Genomic DNA, 17,720 nt, shown 5'->3' on the forward strand with positions numbered 1-17,720 from the left:
TCACATGTGTGCATTCAGGTTAGTACACATACATAAATTAAAAGTGAGGTAATTTTGATTGTGCACTATAATTAAGAATGAGGTAGGAAAAAAACAGCATAAATGGAAAAAGACCAGATCAGCAGAATAAAAAAATCTCAAATTAACTGAAGTCAAAGGGGGTTTCCATTGACTTCAATCAACTTTTAATAAGGACACTATACAAATTATGCCAGATTTATCCCAGGTAGTGAAACTACAATCTACAGTGCCAGGGGGAGGGAGAAACAGAGAATTTACAGTATCTGGGCATCTGAGATCCATAGGAGTTACGTAGTGATCAGAGCATAAATAGTTTAAGAGGGCCACATGCCATGACTACCCCAAAGCACCATGTATATGAAATGGAGGCACCAAGGTTTCAGATTTTTCTGCCTTACCTTTTTTTCACAGAGCTTACATTTACTGTATAAAACCACAATCTCAGCAATTTACTGACTGTGGCTATTTATTCCTTAGTCCCCAGAGAGTTCCACAATTTAAGGTATTGACTAAATCACTGTGGAAATACACAATGTAATCTTTGAAGACAATGGTTAATATTTCCCAACTAAAAAATCTGTCTAAATTTGTTTCTAACTTCCCTCATCGGCTTTGAAAATCTACCCATTGGGGTTTTTTCTCTGTGTCTTTTTTACTGTTTTCTTTAAAAAGAAGTAAATGAAGAAATGCAAACACGCAAAACAAAAGTGGACATTGTCCAAACCTTGATGGTATTTCATATCCTAATAATTTTGTATTATTCATTATGCTGCTAAATGTAGGGATCCAGTTTTTCTTTCAAATTTGTACACACAACAAAATAAAAACAAAATGGAATAATGATGCACCCTAATAAGGGACAGCTTATTATCACATGCCCTTTAAGCACCCCAGGAAAAAAAGTTTGTGACACAGACACAATTCCCCTTTTTGTTTTCCTGCTGCTATGAGAAGAGAGTAAACTGCCCCAGGTATAGACCCAGTGCAAGGTATACTGACACACAGGTTAAGGAGATTGTATCTGAGATGCTGCCGGTTTGCCAACCCATCCTGTGCTGATACTCCATGAGGCAGTAGGCAGCAGCCATAACTTTCAAGTCTCTGCTGCTCTTACATTGTTAGCCAGCAGAGAGATAAGGAGTCATCTTGGGCTTGTCTACACTAGCTCCCTACTTCGAAGGGAGGATGGTAAGTAGGGTGTTGGGAGTTTATTAATGAAGTTCTGTGCTGCATTAGTAGGCATCCTTCAGTCTGCATAGACTATGGATCGCGCCCTTTAAAGTTTCAATTGAGGACTTCATTTGCAGCGTCTATTGTGACTATGAAGACCCACACGAGAGTGACAGTCCTTGCTGCATCTCTTGCAGATGTAGTGGGTGTCTGGCAAGTCCTTATTGTGCTTTCTGTGTGCTCGCTTCTCCTCTGCTAGCTGTCTGATCTTCATCTCGCCCTTCTGAAGGCCCTTGTTTAACCCCTGCCTCCATCTGCTGCGGTCATCTGCTAGTTCTTCCCAGTTGTCCAGCTCGATGTCTACCTCTCTGAGGTCTCTCTTACAGACATCTTTGTAGCGCAACTGGGGGCGTCCGGGAGGTCTTTTGCCAGAGGCTAGCTCACCATACAGGATGTCTTTTGGAATCCTTCCATCACTCATCCTGTGGACGTGGCCAAGCCAGTGGAGTCGATGCTGCCTGAGGAGGGTGTGCATGGTTGGGATTCCAGCTTGCTCGAGGACAGCGGTGTTGGTCACTCTGTCCTTCCATGATATTCCAAGGATGCGCCTGAGGCAGCGCAAGTGAAAGACGTTCAGCCTCTTTTCCTGGCGGCCATACAGGGTCCAAGTCTCGCTGCCATAAAGGAGGGTGCTGAGGATGCAGGCTCTGTAGACTTGCATTTTGGTGTGAGTGTACAGCTTGTTGTTATTCCACACTCTCTTGCTGAGTCTGGACAGAGTTGTGGCCGCTTTTCCAATTCTCCTATTTAGCTCAGTGTCCAACGACAGGGTGTCAGTGATGGTGGACCCGAGGTAAATGAACTCGTGGACGACCTCTAACATACAGTTGTCAATGCTGATTGATGGGGATTCAGCAACATCCTGACCGAGTACGTTCGTCTTCTTTAGGCTGATGGTAAGCCCAAAGTCCTTGCACACTTTGGAGAACTGATCCAGTAGTTTTTGAAGCTGGTCTTCTGTGTGAGACACTACAGCAGCATCGTCCGCGAACAGCATGTCTCTGAAGAGGACTTCCCGCACCTTAGACTTAGCTTTCAGCCTTGCAAGGTTAAACAGTTTCCCATCAGATCTTGTGTGCAGCAAGATGCCCTCTGTTGAAGATCCAAAGGCATGCTTCAGGAGGAGTGTGAAGAAGATCCCGAACAACGTCGGAGCAAGCACGCATCCTTGTTTGACGCCGCTCCTGATTCTGAAAGCATCCATTAATGCGCCGTCATATTGGATGGTTCCTCTCATGTCTTCGTGGAACAACTGGATCATCTTGAGTAACTGTGGAGGACAGCCTATCTTGTGGAGCAGTTTGAACAGACCATCCCTGCTGACCAAGTCAAAGGCCTTGGTCAGGTCGATGAAGGCTATGTAGAGTGGCTTTCTCTGCTCCCTGCGCTTCTCCTGCAGCTGCCTTAGAGAGAAGACCATGTCAACGGTAGACCTCTCTGCGCGGAATCCGCACTGCGATTCGCATATGCAGCACTTTATTAAGCAAACTGCCCCCTGCAGCAACTCTGAAGTGTTAAACTTCGAAGTGCCAACTCACATCTAGCTCCGAAGTACTGGTGGGTGAGCTGCGGCTACACGCAAGCCGGCACTTTGAAGTTTAAAACTTCAGAGTTGCTGCGGGGGGTAGTTTGCTTAATGAAGTGCTGCATATGCAGCACATCATTTCATTAATAAATTCCCAACACCCTAATTACCATCCTCCCTTCGAAGCAGGGAGCTAGTGTAGAACACAGCCCTTGTGCTCTTTTATGCCTCTCTGCTACAGTAGCGGGGAAAGGTAGGGGAGTGGTGGAGAGAAGTATGGAGCTAAATAACTTCAGTGAGAGTTGCCTATTTTACTCTACTGTAAATAGTGAAGCCTACAAGAACAATGGAGTCAAAAGTAAAGGTTTATCTGAATATCTTACCTTTAGCAATTCCTAACATATTTAATTTTAAAATTGTAACCTTATCAAATGTGTGCATTTAATTCTAATCTCACAAAACTGTAACATAGAACCAATCAAGCAGAGTTTAAAGTACAGGGAAGATTAAGGAAGCGAAGGGCACAAAATAGGGTGTTTTTTGGTAAGCCACTTTTAATGAAAAAAAATACTGTATGAATAGAAATGGAAATATAACAAAGGATTTTCAAATGATTTGAGAAAATACAGTGATAGGTAGAGCAAGGAAAAACAAACACTTTAACTCTCAATTATTCATATATCACTGAACTGCTTAGTACCTACCCTCAGTCATTTCTGTTCCAAAACAGCCTATAAAATAAAATCAAAATATAATTATGGTACTTTTAATGAAGTATTTTCCATTAACAACCATAAAGTCTTATTTATTCACCACTGTAGTATCAATACATTACTTTTCCATTTCCTACATGCCAAAAAGTACAAATGAATTTTTAAAAGAATTACTAGCAAAGTACAGTACATGGTGCTGGAAAGAAAACTTTCTTCTGTTTCTTCACAATTTAATACATTGAAAACAATTATCTGATTGTGTTGTTTTATTGAATTTATTTTTTTTAAAAATGTGTGATCTTTGACTTTCTGAAACAACCTAAAATTAACTCAACATGCCAGATCATTGGAGCATAGTTTTGAGCAACAGCCCTTTACAGTTTAGGAGAATTTCCAATCATTTAGGCATAAAAAATAAAAACAAAGAAAACTAAACTAAAATTAGAAGAACATGAGTGTATTCCAGTGTTCCATGTACTAGTACTAGTACTGCCCTGCTGTATATCTTAGTATGGTCCAACTCCCAACATAGAGACTATTTATACCTGTTTCTAACATGTCCAGATCTTCTTAAATTGGAAGAAATATCTTTAGAAAAGAAACCTGATCTACTAGAACATATAATGGGGCGAGATTAGCTTCAATTATGTTACTTGAAATAAAATATCCATTATATAATGGATAAAATATCCATTATATTAAGCTACTGGCTGGCAAGCATTAAATCAAATATAGGCTTTCACTATTCTGTGTATCTAGTGAAGTGTTACAACAGAACCTTTTTTAAAAACTTCTTGGCCAGCACAGAACAAATACTGGATTTGACTGCCTCATATTGGTTAGCTGAGAGTTATGAAGAGCCCTGTCTCTTTTGGTATTGTATTCTAAGCTTTTCCAGTTGCTCTGCACACTGCATCTGAGCCAGCTTCAATGTCCGATTCTCCTCTGTCAGCTCTGCATACTCCTTAGCCAGTTGAGCAGCATCCATACTCTCCTTTTCTGCCTGTTCCAGCCTGGCAATCAGCTCCTTTCTGTGGGTTAAGAAAATGGGAAGATAAAAATTGAAGTATGTCTATGCCATTATACTCTTGGGCATCATCTGTGGTCTTGGTCCTGCAGGAATACTGTAAGGTTCTGTGTTAATTATAGACAATTAGATGCTGTTACAGTACCAGATGATCTACTGGACATTGTAAGCAAAACTAAATATTGCAGTTCTATTTATTTAACACAGTTATTGGCACTCTTCAAGATCAGGGAGGAATAGCTCAGTGGTTTGAGCATTGCTCTCTTGAACCCACAGTTGTGAGTTCTATCCTTCTCAGGGGCATTTAGGGATCTGGCACTAACTGAATGGGGGGATGGTGCTTGGTCCTGCTGAGAGGGCTGGGGACTGGACTTGATAATCTTCTAGGGTCCCTTCCAGCTCTCTGAGATGTGTACCACAAAGAAAAAACTCCACCTTCACATGAATATAGGACTCTATGAATTCAGCATTACAATTCGGCTTAATACTGAAAAAGCCACCCTCCAGAGGCTGGTCAGTCAAGTGCTATGTGGTTTACAGAACTTTGCAAGAGCATGTGTGGATGCCACTGCAATGTTTAGTGATATTGGGCTGATCACAAAAAACACTTGGGCCCTGTGCTGTGAAAACTCAAAGAGGCATGCCTAACCATAACAGCTTCTCAGTGTAAAACAGAAGCAGCCAGAGTTACTTATTTGGGACACTAGGTAATAGAAAATCAAACATTACTCAACCTTGGAAAGCTGAAGTTTTTGCAAATGGGCATGTAACCCAAACAGAAGATTGTGTGTAAGTACAGTAAAAGTCTCTGCCATCACAGATTTGTTAAAAAACAAGGTAAATGAAGTCATTTGGATGAAAGCATGCCAGGAAAGATTTCATGAGATAAAGAAGCTTTTGTCTGAAAAGTCTATTCTAACTAGCCCTCATTTTGACAGAATGTTAAAACTCTGTACAGATGTATCAGATGTTGGTCTGGGTGCTTGCGCTGATGCTAACAGGAGAATAACATGAAACATGCAATTGCTGTTTTTAAGCAAAACAGTTACACCAACCTAAAAATAAAAAATAAAAAAGGAGTCCTGTAGTACTTTAAAGATAAATTATTTTGTTAATTAGGTGACAGAGACCCACTTCTTCAGATCTGGAAAATTCTGATCAATGAAAACTGAGACGAAGGCTGCATCTACACTATGAGATAAAATCGAATTTCAAGGCGTTAACTCGATATTAAAATGTGACTGTCTTCACACTTAATACTCTTAACTAGATTTATTGAACTGTAACACTGATTAGAAAAGATCAACATTACAGGACGGATATAGCTCAAAGTTGAATTTGAAATCTTGAATCAAGACTAGTGTAGACATGGCATGTCCTTATTTCAAATTTATTAGCCTCCAGAAGTGTCCCATATGTATCCCACAAAGCCACGTGGTGACCCTCCAAGTATGGCTGCTTCATTATGTACTGCTCTCAGGTGTGCAGGAAGAAGGTCAAAGTGAGTCTCCGAAGTTTTGATTGAATTTGAATTTAAATTAGAATTTGAATTGGAATTCAGCAGCCCAGCCCTGCAAATATAAAGGGTGCTCATTATTAACAAAATCCTTGACCTCGCATTGCACCGCAGTGGTACCAATTTTCAGTAGCCCTGTACTGCAATCATGAGCACTCAGGGTAGTGATCCAACTAGAACTTCTCTGGCTCACAAGAGAGCCCCAGCTTGGACCCACTAGGAAATTCTTGATCTCATTGCCATTTGGGGAGAACACTCGGTGGCAAAGAGACATCAAGTGGCCAAAGGAAACACAGCAATCTATGATCAGATGGTGCACAAGACGACTGCCTGATATTACTCCTGGGACTCTATGCAAGGCTGGGTGAAGGTTAAAGAACTCTGGCAGGCCTATCAAAAAGTTCGGGAAGCCAACCAGCTCTCAGAGGTGGCTCCACGGACCTGCCACTATTGTCAACAGCTGTACACGATTATGGAGAGCAACCCCATCATGGAGCCCAGACTGAATTACAACACTTGTGGAGACCCTGGTATTGATTCCAGGCTGAGCCTGGAGGAGCAGCATGGCGTGGAGAAAGAGGGCAATGGAGAGAAGGAAGGGGGCAATGAGCAGGGGACAGAGGAAGTTGTTCCAGACAGCCCAGAGCTCTCCACCATAGACCTGGAACCGGTCCCCTCCAGGGCGTTCTTCTCCACACTGGGCCCCTTCACGCCGGTCACTTCCATGCTGGCCCACCCCGGGAGCATGTGGTTCGAGTGAGTATTTATTCTGCATGTGATAGAAGCAGGTTGGGGGTGGGTACAGCTATAGGGTTGTGTATGGGTACAGGTTTGCTAGCTGTAGTTCTGTGCCCCTCAGAACAGCGTGTTAATGTTCCTTGCGAGGAGCGCTTCTCCTTTTTGGAGATCTCGAAGGCCTCATCCAGGTACTCCTGTATTTTTTTCACAAGGCTCTTGAGCAGGCTGACTTGTTGCAGCTTCCATGGTAGCACACCTTGGCTTGTCACACCAGGCAACCAGATAGCAACCAGACTTTTGGTCACATAGCAGGAGTAGCTGTTCTTTCTTCACATCTGTTAGTTTTAGGAGGGTGATGTCTTCTTTGGCAACCTGCAGAAGCACAGGAATTCGCATCTGTTTTTTTCTTTTAACATGCTTCCTGCCCTGCGGCAGCCAGGCTCTGCTGGGCTTTTCCCTTCCCATGTCTCCTTCCCTGCCAGCATTTCTTTTCCAGACTTTTTATTTATTTATTTATTTATTTATTTATTTCCATTTTTCAGGACTCTCCCATGCCCCATGGCTGCCGGGCTCTGCTGGGTGTTTCCCCTTCCATGTCCTTTTACATCCAGCCTTTTTTTTTTGGATTATTTCTTCTTTTCTTTACATTACTTTTATTGTACATGGAACCCCACCCCCCATGCAGCTGTCCATTTTTCACCGCTACAGAACACCTGGCGGCTTCCCCTGCTTTGCAGACCTCCCTTCCCCTCAAAAGAGGACAACTGTGTATAGCTTACCATGTCCACAAAGCAATGATCTGGATAAGTGATGGCAAGTGATGTATTGTGAAATGCACGCTTATTATCCCATCATTAATAACCCATGAGTGTCCTTCAAAAGTATATTTTCCCTGATAGTATGCACAGACACTCATTCATTGCACTTCAAAGCACATTATGTGAATTGTATCTTAATTTTGACCTTTGTTTTCCAGACCCAGTGCCCAATGTTCTAGAAAAAAAACGAAGATGCAAGAAATGCAAACAAGATCTTATCTTGCAGCATATGGAAAAGACTGAGGCAGAGCGTACCAAGCTAACAAAGGACACTGCTCAGTGGCACCACAGTACGGCTGACTGGCATCAGAGTCAAGTATAGCTTAACAATACAATGCGTGACCTCCAGCAGCAGCAATTGTCAAAAATGAATGAGGCCACGGCAAAGCAGACTGAGGTTGTGGCAAAGTTCATAATGGCTGTTACTGAACAAATGGAGGGACTCCCAACCCTGCTGGGCAGCAGCTGGCTGGAGTCCCCTGAGGAGAAGTCGCCCACGCTCACCATCATTGCAGTCCCCACATGTGAGGAGGGAGGGCAAGGCTACCCTGCCACTCCAGCCCCTAGGGCTACTGCAAAAGGCTATTCGAGCACCCTTGAAAAGGCTTCCTTTCCCAGACAATTATACATCTACACCTGCCAAAATAAAATCATTCCTTTGAGCTCGGTGTGATTTCTTGTCCTGCAGGAGTGAGGGGGAAATAAATCAAACTGGTGGGTTGGCGGTGGGGGGACTCAAGGCACAGCTGACCAGTGATACTCCCTGGGCTGCAGCAGATGCGCAGCTGAGGGAACCAGGCAGGGGGCGGGGGAGGTGCTGAAGGCACAGCTGCTTGCCACATGCATTCTACTTACTGCAATTTAGCCCCCTTCCACCAAGTAAAGGCATTCATTCATTACGGCACGGCATGAATATTGGCATTAATTATGGCAGAGAAATACACTGGTAGCATGTGAGCTACAAATCAGTCATGAAGGTGTTTTTTAAAATGTCCCTTATTGCTGCTGCCTGAGCATGCCTACTGGTGGATGGTTGTGTAGGCAGCTGTCAGTAAGCCCTGCCTATGGCCTCCGCTTCGGAATTACAGATTGACGGGAAAGTCTCCTGCCTAGATTCACACATGTTGTGCAAAACAGCGCACGCTGTAATAACAGTGGGGTCATTACCTTCAGAAAGGTCCAAACGTGTCAATAAACATACAAACCTCACTTTCAAACATCCAAAGGCGCATTCCACCACCATTCTGCACCCACTGAGTCTGTGATTAAAGTTTTCCTTGCTGGGGTACAGGGCTCCTGTGTAGGGTTCCATCAGGCAGGGAAGCAGAGGATAAGCAGGGGCACTCAATATAACAATGGGCATCTCCACGTTGCCAATCTTGATTTTCTGATCTGGGGAAAAAGTCCCATCCAGGAGCTTTTGGTACAGTCCCAAATTTTGGAATATGCATGCATCATGAACCCTCCCTGACCAGCCAACACTGATGTTGGTAAAATGACCTTTGTGATCCACCAACCCCTGTATCACCATGAAGAGGTACCTCTTTCGATTTATACACTCTGAGACAAGGTGGCCCAGGGCCATGATTGGGATGTGTGTGCCATCTATTGCCCCACTGCAGTTAGGAAAGCCCTGGGCAGCAAAGCAGGAACTATGGCCTGTACATCTCCCAGGGTCACACTCTTCCTGAGGAGATGCTGACAGATTGCATGGGCCACCTCCATCACCATGGATCCCACTGGAGATCTGCCCACCCCAAACTGATACGCCACTGCCCAATAACTGTTGGGGGTTGCAAACTTCCACAGTGCAATTGCCACTCGCTTCTGAACCATTAAAGCCAGCCTCATTTTCATGTTGCTGCCTTTCAGGGCAGGTGCCAGCACATCACAAAGTTCCATAAAGGTGGACTTACGCATGCGAAAGTTCTGCACCCACTGCTGGTCATCCCAGGACTCCAAAATGATGTGGTCCCACGAGTGTGTGCTGGTCTCAAAGTCCAAAACCACTGTTCCACTGTCAGCAGTGCATTCAGGGCAGCCAGCACCTCTGAGTTCTTGGACTGCAGTTGGGAAATTTGCTTTTCCAAATCACCCTCATCATCATCGCACTGTTTATATAGCCAACAGTCACTGAGCTTTGGAACTGAAGAACAAATTGTGCAACAGCCACTGTGGTTGCTGATACAATCTATGGTATGAGTTGGAGTGTCTGTGGATCCATGCTTGCACTGAAATGCTGCAGCAGGAAATGGTGTGATCTCCAGTTCTTTTTTCATGTGGTTACTGATGCTCTAAATTCTGGGACAGTGCTTGGAATTCTGGGATTCCAACATGAACACCCACAAGCAACCAGAGCTAAGGCACTGTGGGCTAGGTACTCACAATCCACTGCTCATGCTTTCGAACTTGCACAGGGCAATGGGGATGCAGATATTTGACATGGAAAAATGGTGTGTTGAATTTCAAGAATGTTTGTAGACACTTTATTTGAATTCATAATATCGAAATTAAATGTTACATTTATCTCATAGTGTAGATGCAGCTGAAGAGAATTTAACAGAAAAATTAAATAAAAACTGACAAATCAGCTACACAAAACAGAAGGGGGGAAGAAAATTACTTACTGCAAGTGTCTATTAAGTTAAATGGGCTGCTTGAGCTCACTTACTTGCAGTAAAGGCAGCAGTGCCCTCAGCAGGCTGCACACACAGAGCAGCCAGCATGTGCCATATGTGATGGCTACTAGACATACACAACCCACTGACCCTTCCCTTCCTTCTCTGCCTTGAAGAGAAAATGCCAAAGCAGAGGGAAGGAAGGGAGGGTGGTGGAGCACCCATGGGGACAACCATCTTAAAGAAACTCAGTTTGTGCACAAAGTGAGTAATTGTCTCTTCTTCAAGGAGTGTCTTTGTGGATGCCCCACTCGGTGATTACAGAGCAGTCTGCATGGCTGGCAGAGGGACCTCCGGTTGTTGTAATTTTATAGTAGATAATATAGTGTGGTCAAACTGAGTGTCTGTGGCCAAATGTGTTTCAGTGCCATAATGTTGTGTAAATGTGCATGTGGATACCAAAGTAGCTGCTCTACAAGGCTATGTCTACACATCAGTGTTAGTTTGAAATAAGCCATTCCAGAACAGCTATTCCGAACACGTAGACTGTCCATTGCAATAGGAGAGATTAACTGGTTCTCACACCATATGACAAATCAATGCCACTATTGTTTGTTTTTCTTGCAGAATGTCTGCAGGCATTGAGAAGTATCTCTTGGACTCAAGCCACACATGTTGTTGCTTTGAGTGATGTTAACCAGCAATAAGCCAAACTGTGAGTAAAGACTGTTCACCTTACGGTGATGAGGGTTGTGACAGTCATGGAGGAGGTGATGGGAGATTGTGAGGAAGCGCCAAGCAAGTTCTAATGACATCTGGAGTAGGTAGGGGTATCTGGTTTGCCTGGGCCTGTCTGGTTCTACCAGAATTATCCTGGCTTTATCTTGTTTTATTTTGAGAAGTATATGCTGAAGTAGAAATAGCGGTAGAAAATCATACATCTGGGGTTCATACCACCTTACTGTGAACGCATCCTCCAGGAATTGTAGTTCCAGGCTGGCTCTGGAGCAATTGCTTGGACATTTGGTGTTGTCGCTGGTCATAAATAAATCTATGCTGGAGTATCCCCATTGTTTGAACACAGAAAGCTTCAGAAAGCTTGAACTGATTTCCCATTCACGATTCCGAGTGAATTGTCTGCTGAGATCATCCACAGGTACACTGTTTTAGCCTTGAAGATCTGTCACCATCAGAGTAATCAATTCCTAGCAGGAGTGAGGGCACCTGGAGAAAGTTGTGCTGAGCAGGCTAACAAGCGCTGGGGAGTGGCTCCAGCCTGATGACTGCCAGACTGCTGGCCGTGATACAAAGTCTAGTAGAGTGCAAGGCATCACAACGGAAGTGGCCAAGGAAACAGGAGGCAGTAGAGGGAGAGAGAGAAAGAAGGCAGGACAAGTCTGCCACCAGAGGGTCCCTGGGCTGGCTTTCAGAGTAGCCTAAGTCCTGAGTCCTCCCCTATCCTTTCGCACCACACCTTGCCACCAAGGAGTGGCCTTTATGGACTGTGGATTGCCCCTAAAACGAGGGCTCGACTGATGCTGCAGTTGGCCACAGTGGTGGTACTGTGCAGGTGCAGGCCTGCTGATACCCCGAAAGTGTGCAAGTAACTGTGGTGGGCACGGCTGAATGGCAGTATTCTGAAGAGGACACTGTGATTCTGGGAATGCTCAGGTCCAGATCAGAGCACACAGACAGCAGAGCGACAATGGCTGACACATCAGCAGAAAGGGGCACCATGCTGATGAGGGAGCTAATTCTCCATGTAACTAACCAGCAGGAGGCCCGGCAGGGATGTGTTCGGCCCCATTAGAGGCAACATCATCTTGACTTGTTTCCTTCCATGGTACGTAGCAGAGCAGGCACCATGTATTCCTGTTCAGATTTATATCTTATGATATACTGCAGGATTAGCTTCTTTGTGTTCATAAAGCTTATTATAAGACAGGTGAGCAGTACAGATGGATGCAAAGCTTACAGGTACAGCTGAAAATGGTGTGAAATACAGTCAGAAATCCTTGGCATAATGGGACAGAGGAAACTTCATTACAGGGTAGTGGTCCCATCCCTATGGTGTACTGTGATCCATTCCCAGAGCTCCTAATGTTGACTTGCACAGTGGGATATCTACTCACTGTGCATTGCTCTCTCTTCTCAGTGCTAAAACATCAATTTTGGATGCCACAAACACTAGCTCTGTGGATTCTCCAGGGCTAAGCATGCATGGGGAAAAATTAATGGGTGCTGAGCACCCACCAGCAGTTAAGCTCCCCCTCTCCCCTCCTGTGCCTCTCACCTGCTGGTGGCCCTTCAGACCAACTCCTGCCCTCCCAGTGCTTATGGAGCACCACAAACCACTGATTCACAGCATTCAGGAAGCTCCAGGAGGGAGGAGCAGCAGCATGGATGGGGCACACTTGGACAAGGAAGCAGGGGCTTGATGGAAGAGGCAGAATGGAAGTGGGGTGGAAAAAGGGTGGAATGGGGCAGAGGCTGGAGTGGAAGGGGACTGAGGAACTCCTGGAAAGAAGGAAAGTTGGTGTCTATGGTGGATGTGCTCTGTCCACACACAGAACATTCTATGAACATACACAAGTCATGTGATTACAGCAGTTTATGATTGTTCATGTAACTTAAATTGACTTAATTCTGTAGTGTAGACATGGCCTAAAATGTGCTCCAAGTCTGGAGAGCAATCATAAACCAGTTCCCCAGAGGCAAAAGACTACCTGATATCTCAGCCAGGTGTAAGCAAAATCAAAATCAAATGGACCATCACCCGATTAAGCTTTAAAAGGAAAGCATGTCTAGCTTACCAGGTGTTGAATCATCTTCTAAATGGGGATACTGGTAGGTCTGAGCTTCCTATAGATATCTTCCAATGCCATCTCTGAAAACATCAAGGGCCTGACATAGCTGCCAATGATTCAACTTCTTGCTTCCAGAAGAGTTTCTTTTAGAAGTCGCTTTGTCCTTTCCATCATTCTGCTTCCCACAGTACAAATAACTATTTAAGCATTTACAGCTCTGTGACAGTTAGCTTCTAGTCTGGGACAAACAAGGTTTGCAACTTGTCAGGGACAAGATGTGGGATCATCAAAGCTGACAACTTTGCCCCCTGTCTTTCAAATCTGTACTCAGTGACCTTCTCTTGGCCATTATCTTCTTTTTTCTTCCCTCAGCATATTTTTAAAGTGCTTCAATTAATTCATCCAGGAAAATGCTATAGTCTAATATGGAATAATCTACACTTGCTAACTAGATCATATTTTTTGTTTATAAAGTTATTAAATCTCAGTGCCAAGGAGTGACAGAACAGCACCACACTATCCTTCCATTTGCGAAGTATGACTGTAATAAGTCATTTTAGACCGAGTTCATGCTTTTTTAGGTAAAAGGATTAACTTTTTCTGTAACAGAACTGCATTAACATTTGTATACCATATTTAATACATTTTTTAAAAAGCAGAATGCTATTAGCTGATTCATTCCTCTTTCTTTATCCTATACTGGAACAACCTTTTGAAATGCTAAAGTTAAGCTGAAGTAAACACTACTAGACTGTTAGGAACAGGTATTTTGCCTGCCTGAGGACTGCAACATCAGCTGCAAATGAGCAGTAACTAAAAATATTATGGGTCATGCAAACTGTTGCAGAGGAATCAGTTTGTATTAATGTAGTGACATGAAAATTCCTGTCCATGGTTTGAGGCCAGCTGAGAGTTTCCTCAGAATGTTTTTCCACTTTTTCCATGGGGAGCAATGTTGGACTGAAGGCTTGGACTTTTTTTAAGATGCCACTCCCTAACTTCTGAATGATCCAGGTAAACTATTTCAGATTTATTCTTCATTACTTTTCTTATACTTACATAGTTTACACTGAACAGAGATAGAATAAACTAAGCAATCAGTAATCAGAATATCAAATCACGCTCTTCAGGAATAACAAGTAATGGGTTTTACAGCCATTGCAAATTTTTAAGGAAAAACATTAATATTCAAAAAAGTCAGGCACCAACAATACTTAGCTGGAATCCAGCTGGGGGAGCGCAGGAAGACACCATAAAATGTACATTAATTTACAAATGTGTATCAATCTTGAATTGCAAAATCTGGATCAAAAGAAACTCCAAGAAAGACTTTTTCCAACTTGCTCTACAAATAGCTCATACAGAATAAGCCCCACTTTTGGTCTGGCTTTATTATATAAATAATTAAAAACAAATAATCTAGATAACCTCAAACCTTCTCCACAAATAGTTCGGTGTTCCCTCACTGCTCAACCTGTATTTTAGATCCTCTTTCCTAAAAAGCCTCTTGCTCCTCTCATAGGCCACTTCTACACTAGAGCCTTTTGTCAGCATCCAAATTCCCAAGGTCTTCTGTCAACAGTAAGTTGACAGAAGGCTGCCCTTTTGTTGACTGCTGCACCCTACTCCCCACAAGGTAGACAGAAAGCCGGTCTGGATGTTCTGGGGGGCCCTCTGTCAACAGACTGGGCTTCCGGGTCACCATGCAGCCCTGTCTGCTGTGCTTCCAGTTGGCCATTTTGCCGACAGAGCAGCTGGGCAGTCCAGATGCTTTCTGTTGAGTGAACAGATCACTCTGGAGATCCACTTCGCACTTTAGCTGCGATCTATCCACACAAGGTCTGTCAACAAATCCCTGTAATCTAGCCTTATATTCAGAGAGTATAGAAAATGGCCACCTCTGAATCAGTGGAACTTACTTTTCTTTTATTGTCAGTATCAACACCTGTTAACAACAAGGGGTGATGTTTCAGGCAAACATTATCAGCCTGTTACAAAGGCCTAAAATCAGAATTCCACAGAACTACTAACTGTTATGAATAGCGTGGCTTACAATGTCCACAAAAGACTGAGACCATCTACTAATCTTTGCTTGTGACCTAACCCTGGATTTGAACTAAGCTTTCAGAGTTTGAAAGATACCACAATAAGCTCCTGCACCTTAGTCAATGAATGCTCAATAAATAGCTCCAGCATTGTGTAAACTGTGTTTTTCTTTTAGCAGCTACACCCTGTTTAAAAATTAACACAATAAAGCATTTTCTAACACGTTGCTGAAACACGTGAGGCTATGATAAAATGTATAGTGCCTTTTCAATATCCACTTTGTTTTTTTCAATGAAAAGCATGGTTTGCATAGTAAAAATGTAATAAAATGTGTGCTTTACAGTAGCAAAAAGACAAATTAAAGTAACTGGCAGAGCCTTAACTAAATGGTTTCCAGTTCCCTGGTGTTGCACAGGAAAGGCTCTTTTGTGGAGAGCAGGGATGCCTTTTTATTTCATTCATTCTGAATAAATAATAAATGCAAGCAAATTCTGCTGGCTCACTTCTAACACGTATTTAAAAACCCTATATACTGGAGTGGAATGAATCATATAGGCACTGTCCTTTCATGGGAGTGGTTCACAGTTGCTTACCCTTTTCTCCTGTGGGAGAATGAATAAGAATTATGCCTCTGAGGGCACATCTATACTTACAAGATCGACGCACTCCAGTCGATCTTCCAGAGTTTAATTTTGCTGTGTCTGTTAAACAAATAATCTAGTTTTTAAGCTATAAAGTCAGAGCCCGTGATAGTGCCACTTTCAGTACACTTCAGCTATGTAATCCTAGCTCATCTGAGGTGAGCACTGACCAGCATAGCAGGACACACTAAAATTTCATTTAGGATTAAATGAAGCCAGTGTGGTGCTCTAATTTGGTAGTATTTTACAACCTTTTTGCACACATGCAAATAAAACTACACAATTCCTAAAACTACATAAAGCGTAAAGCAGGTAAACTGAGAAAGCTGTGGAATAGGAGATGAGTAGGTTATGATGACATAGCATTTTTAGGAACATCCACACCTATCACTGAAGGCAGTTCAGTGAAGTCCTCCACCCACTGTGCAACAGAAATCAAAGAAACAAGATGTTAGGATACATATGGAATAGGATGGAAATTAATGTGGATATTATACTTCCATTCTACAAATCATGTGGCCTCTGAAACTCTGAGAAGGGGTATCTGTGTTACTCTGAATCTGCAAAAACAAGGAGGAGTCCTCTGGTCTCTTAAAGACTACCAGATTTATTTTGACATGGGCTTTCATGGGCAAAGCCCATTTCATCATATTCATTCAAACTGAAGTCTCTAAGGACTCCTTCTTGTTTCTTCAGTACTGGTCATTCATATCTGTAGAAGGAATATAACGATGCTTTGGTGTATACATCATCCTCTACCTATGGGAAAGTAAAAGGAAACTTTCCCTAAGGGCAGATTATCCCATAAAGATCTGCTTGCAAAGTTCATCATCATCATCATCATCATCAATAACCGTGGGCTCAGCGCCCATTGATGTCTGATGCCTCTCTCACTACTTCCTTCCATCTTTCCCTATCCAGTGCAGAGTGGCTTAGTTTCTGTAGACTAGTTCTGCACCAATCTACTACATCATCTATCCATTTTCTGTGGGGTCTGCCTCTCCTATTCAAACCATCCATTATGCCGAATACCAGGGTCTTGATTCTTCATTCGTTGTTCATTTTGCAAATATGTCCAAATAGTTCTTTCCTTTGAAGCAGCTGGTATTTGCCATTACTGGAGCCAGAAATCTGGGTTACATGGACTACTAATATGATCCAACACAAAAATTCTTACGTTCCCCAGGCAAATTGTTTTTGAAAATAGCTGTTAAGTATTGCTTCTCTGAAACCTCTTAATGTGTCAGTAATAAGCCATCTATGTCAAGGATAGTTTGGCAGTATCCAGCAGTGAGGATGAATGCTATTAGAAGCATGGAAATCCCCCATCTCCAGTTCATCTGGATGCTTATACCACATGAAAGGTTTGCATAAGTAGTCTGCTTTTTTTTTTCTTTTTTTTTTCTGGTGGAGGTTGTGAGTGGTGGTAGAAAAAGAGAATGAACTAATGTACGAATCAGGGACTCAAGAAGGTGAGCCTACCCTCATTTAGGTATCTACCACAATACACAGGAAAGGAGGTGAAAAGGTATCTATGACACAGAAAAGGAACAAACATAGAGCACATTTATTCCAGACATATTTTAGAATTGTTTGGAGGAGGAAAAAGATAAAACTGTCCAGAGCTAATAATATAAAATGTAGCTAGCAACCAAGATAATTCTAATATTTAACCACATAATCTAGGTTCATTAGCTTGTAACAGTAATATGATAAGTGCCCAAAATACCCAGCTATCTTATCCCTTTCACCCAAAATTAGAGATCTAAAGCCCGGTCTACACTAGGGAACAAAGTCAATCTCAGATATTCAATTCTAGCTATGCCATTAGCATAACTAGATTCGACGTATCAGGATTGACTTTGCTCCCTAATGAAGATCAGGGCTCTTCGTGCTCGTGCCAACATCTCTTACTCAGTGTGACAGCATAGGGTACCAGCGTCAATGGCTGAGCCCAGAGAGATCAATTTTGTCACATCTTCACAGATGCAGCAAAATTGATCTCCGAAAGATTGATTGT

At 43.0% G+C, this 17,720-nt stretch overlaps 1 protein-coding gene across 1 annotated transcript in view; it reads right to left on the reverse strand.

Moving 5' to 3' along the window:
- Positions 1-3,310: 3,310 nt before the first annotated feature.
- MAP3K7CL (MAP3K7 C-terminal like) overlaps positions 3,311-17,720 on the reverse strand; it is a 68,948-nt gene continuing 54,538 nt past the window's right edge. The window contains exon 5 of the mRNA XM_074983451.1: positions 3,311-4,520. Coding sequence (XP_074839552.1) covers positions 4,340-4,520 — 181 coding nt within the window. The 3' untranslated portion in view covers positions 3,311-4,339. The remainder of the gene's footprint in view (positions 4,521-17,720) is intronic.

Source organism: Carettochelys insculpta, chromosome 1, assembly GCF_033958435.1.
Source record: "Carettochelys insculpta isolate YL-2023 chromosome 1, ASM3395843v1, whole genome shotgun sequence".
NCBI classification, from domain to species: domain Eukaryota; kingdom Metazoa; phylum Chordata; order Testudines; family Carettochelyidae; genus Carettochelys; species Carettochelys insculpta.